The following is a 3051-nucleotide window of genomic DNA, read 5'->3' as shown; positions in this document are numbered from 1 at the left end:
TAGGTAGGTAGGTAGGTAGGTAGGTAGGTAGGTAGGTAGGTAGGTAGGTAGGTAGGTAGGTAGGTAGGTAGGTAGGTAGGTAGGTAGGCAGGCAGGCTGGTTTGTCTTACTGTTGTTGAGTCCCTGGACTTTAACCTTGCTGAGGTCCAGAGGGGGGGCCACGATGATGCTGAATGGACTTCTAGGGATGGGGTCTCCTCCGTGGCACACAGTGATGGACATGTTCCCCTGAGAGACACACAAGCTGCAGTTATCTGGGGTGTATCAGTCAGAATAAACACAACCCTGATCTTCTTGGGGTAGGAGTTACCTGCTGCACTGCGGTGTAGCGGATCGTGTATGAGTAGTCGTGGTTGTCGATAATCTCAAAGTCACGAACAGCTTCGCCTTTAGCTGCTCCAATAAAATGGACCTCTGGTTTGGCTTTACCGGCCCCTTTGGTGTAAATGGTGAAGTGTGTGGGCTTTCCAACCTCCACACCTGCCCAGGTGAGAAAACATGGAGTATCACTAACTGAGATTTAGGCCTGATTGAGGAAAGAAATGGGTCCTCCTGCCTGTTGCTTTATGTATCTTTATAATTCCTTGACAGGTTCCCAAAGAGCGGTTATGTGGAGTAACTTCCTGCTTTAAAAATCATTGTCTGATGAGTTAAAGGTACAGAGGACGTTTTTTTACTTCCGAGTGGATGTTCCTTATTGTCCCAAGTGGTCCTCCTAATTGTCAATCATTCTGGCGATATGTTTACGTAAGGCCATCCTACATGCTATGTTCCGTTAGCTATCATTTTATGCGCATGCGCACTTTCAGCCGTTTATCTGTGGTGAGCTACGGTTTCAGACAGTCATTGAAGCTCACATTTCTCACCGCCGTTCTCTAAAAAATGGTCAAGGGTCATAAGAGAAAAAGTGTCTACGAAGTGTATGAGAAGAAAAGCCTAAAGAAGAGGCAGATATATCCCAGAATGCTTTGCACGAAGACCTCACCAAGCAAAGCATTATGGGATTTACTGTCACAGCGGCCTGGCAGGCATCGCGCAGGTAAGAAGGAGTTACATGAGCAATGGAGAAAAAAGCAGTGATCATCTGTCTGAATGGTAAGTTAACTGAGTTCGCTATAAAGTCCACCATATAGGCGCCTCTCTATATAGTGATTTAGGGATTTAGGGGTTAGGGCGGACGTTCGGACACAGTAAGCTTGTATGAACTATGAGAACGGCAACTTTTAAACAGAGCGTGGACGAGGAGAAATGGTTCATATGAAACAGACTCACCAGTCCTGTTGAGTCCAGGGCCCTCTGCTCTGACCTTGGCTGCATCATGAGAGGGATCCACCTTGATTCTGAATGGACTGATGGGAATTTCCTGTGTTCAACATTCATTGAAGAGGTTTGATGGTTAAACCCTCAACACAACATTTATTTAGAGGCTATTTAGTTGCTGCTGTTCTCACCTGATCAGCGAACAGCACCATGATGGTGTATTGACCAGGACCCGGAGGCATGTACTTCACTGTGAAAGTGTCATTGTCATTCTTGATAATGTCGAAGTCAATGTCTGCCTCTGCCGGTCCGACCACACCAGGAGCACACTTGATCCCGATGCTGACATCACCTGACAGGAAAAGAGATTGTTTGGACCATTCAGATCAACACATAATCAGCGGTTCTATTCCTGATAAATCAGAACATCTTGTGGTTAATGTGTTTTCAATTTGTAGAAAATGTCCACATTGCTTAATTAAGAAGAGAGAAAAGAAATGCAGACCACACTCAAAGATTAGACTCTCAGAAACACAGGATTTTAATTGGCAGAGATCCGACACACCTAAACATTTTCTTCTACACATCTTGGATCAATGAAGGTAATTGAAATTTCCTGGAAAATCTGTGTTCCCTGGATAAGATTTGCAGATAATGCAGCCAGGCAGCATAATGTTCCGCACATGTTGAAGGCAAGAGGTGAAGCAGGGGAAAGGACATGAACTGTGTGGGATTTGGACCATGCCTCACCTTGTCCAGCCTCACTGCAGTCCACAGTGAAGTATGTCGGCTCATTGGCCTTAAGGCCTGTCTTCTCCACACCTGGACCGTAGACCTTCACGTTCTCTGGATGGCTGCCCTCTCCGATTATCACCTAATCAGCAACATGCCAACAATCATTTAGACTGGAAACATTCAAACATTTATCACAGACCAAAGGGAAAACATTCCTGCTTGATTTGAGGTTAAATGTGGCTTTAGAACTGCTTTATGTTCCAAACAACTAACTGAAAACTGTTATTGAAGGATTTCTTACCCTAAAGGGGCTGTTGGGAACATTAACTTCACCCCAGGTGATAATGATGGTGTGTTTGATGGGTTTGGTGGGAATGTAAACACAAAAGTAGGTGCAGTCTCCGTTATCTGTGATTTGGATGTCGATGGGGAAACCGTCTGCATCCTGGTGAGAAACCCAATAATTTACTGTTTCTCCACTACAGCAATAAAGGAAAGCTTCATCAAAACTTAAGGAAACTTTTAGTTCCCACCTGAGCGTAGAGCCTCAGCTCTCCTCTGCCAGCTTCACTCGTATCAATGGTAAAGTCAGCTGGTTTGTTGACAATACAACCCAGAGGCTCCAGACCAGGACCGAAACATTTCACCTAATGAACAGAGAGAAAACTCCACTATACAACCTGTTTTAGAGTCAAATACCTCAGAAACCCAGAAATGTTCTGCCCAGACCTTCTCAGGAAACAAATCAATGGCTCCAGGGAGGATGTGGGCCATGAAGGGACTGTCCTTAATGTCCTCATCATCACATATGACATGGACGGCATAGTCTCCTGGTTCAGTGGGCCAGTATCGAACATCACAGGATCCGTCACCTTTATCGTCACACTCGATTTTAGCCTGAGAGGGCCCCTCGATGGAGAAACCTGCACACAGATAACAAAAGAGCCTGAAATTTGGTCTATGGCAGTTCAGCAGAGGTCTGCATTTGTAGAGTTTGATAATGCAAGTCCTTTATGACGGTTGCTCCAGCTCCAGAGATTTCAGCTATCACTCTAC

General features: G+C 45.2%; 1 protein-coding gene across 1 annotated transcript in view; it reads right to left on the bottom strand.

Moving 5' to 3' along the window:
- LOC107100771 (filamin-C-like) overlaps positions 1–3051 on the bottom strand; it is a 66186-nt gene that overhangs the window by 35418 nt on the left and 27717 nt on the right. The window contains exons 11-18 of the mRNA XM_015399404.1: positions 2725–2918; positions 2529–2642; positions 2297–2440; positions 2011–2134; positions 1452–1612; positions 1273–1363; positions 311–480; positions 111–228 (exon numbers count right to left, since the gene is read on the bottom strand). Of these exons, the coding sequence (XP_015254890.1) occupies positions 111–228; positions 311–480; positions 1273–1363; positions 1452–1612; positions 2011–2134; positions 2297–2440; positions 2529–2642; positions 2725–2918 (1116 nt within the window). The remainder of the gene's footprint in view (positions 1–110; positions 229–310; positions 481–1272; positions 1364–1451; positions 1613–2010; positions 2135–2296; positions 2441–2528; positions 2643–2724; positions 2919–3051) is intronic.

This window comes from Cyprinodon variegatus, unplaced genomic scaffold (genome assembly GCF_000732505.1).
Source record: "Cyprinodon variegatus isolate N-32 unplaced genomic scaffold, C_variegatus-1.0 Scaffold1007, whole genome shotgun sequence".
Lineage (NCBI taxonomy): Eukaryota > Metazoa > Chordata > Actinopteri > Cyprinodontiformes > Cyprinodontidae > Cyprinodon > Cyprinodon variegatus.
This window is presented reverse-complemented; position numbering and strand designations above follow the sequence as displayed.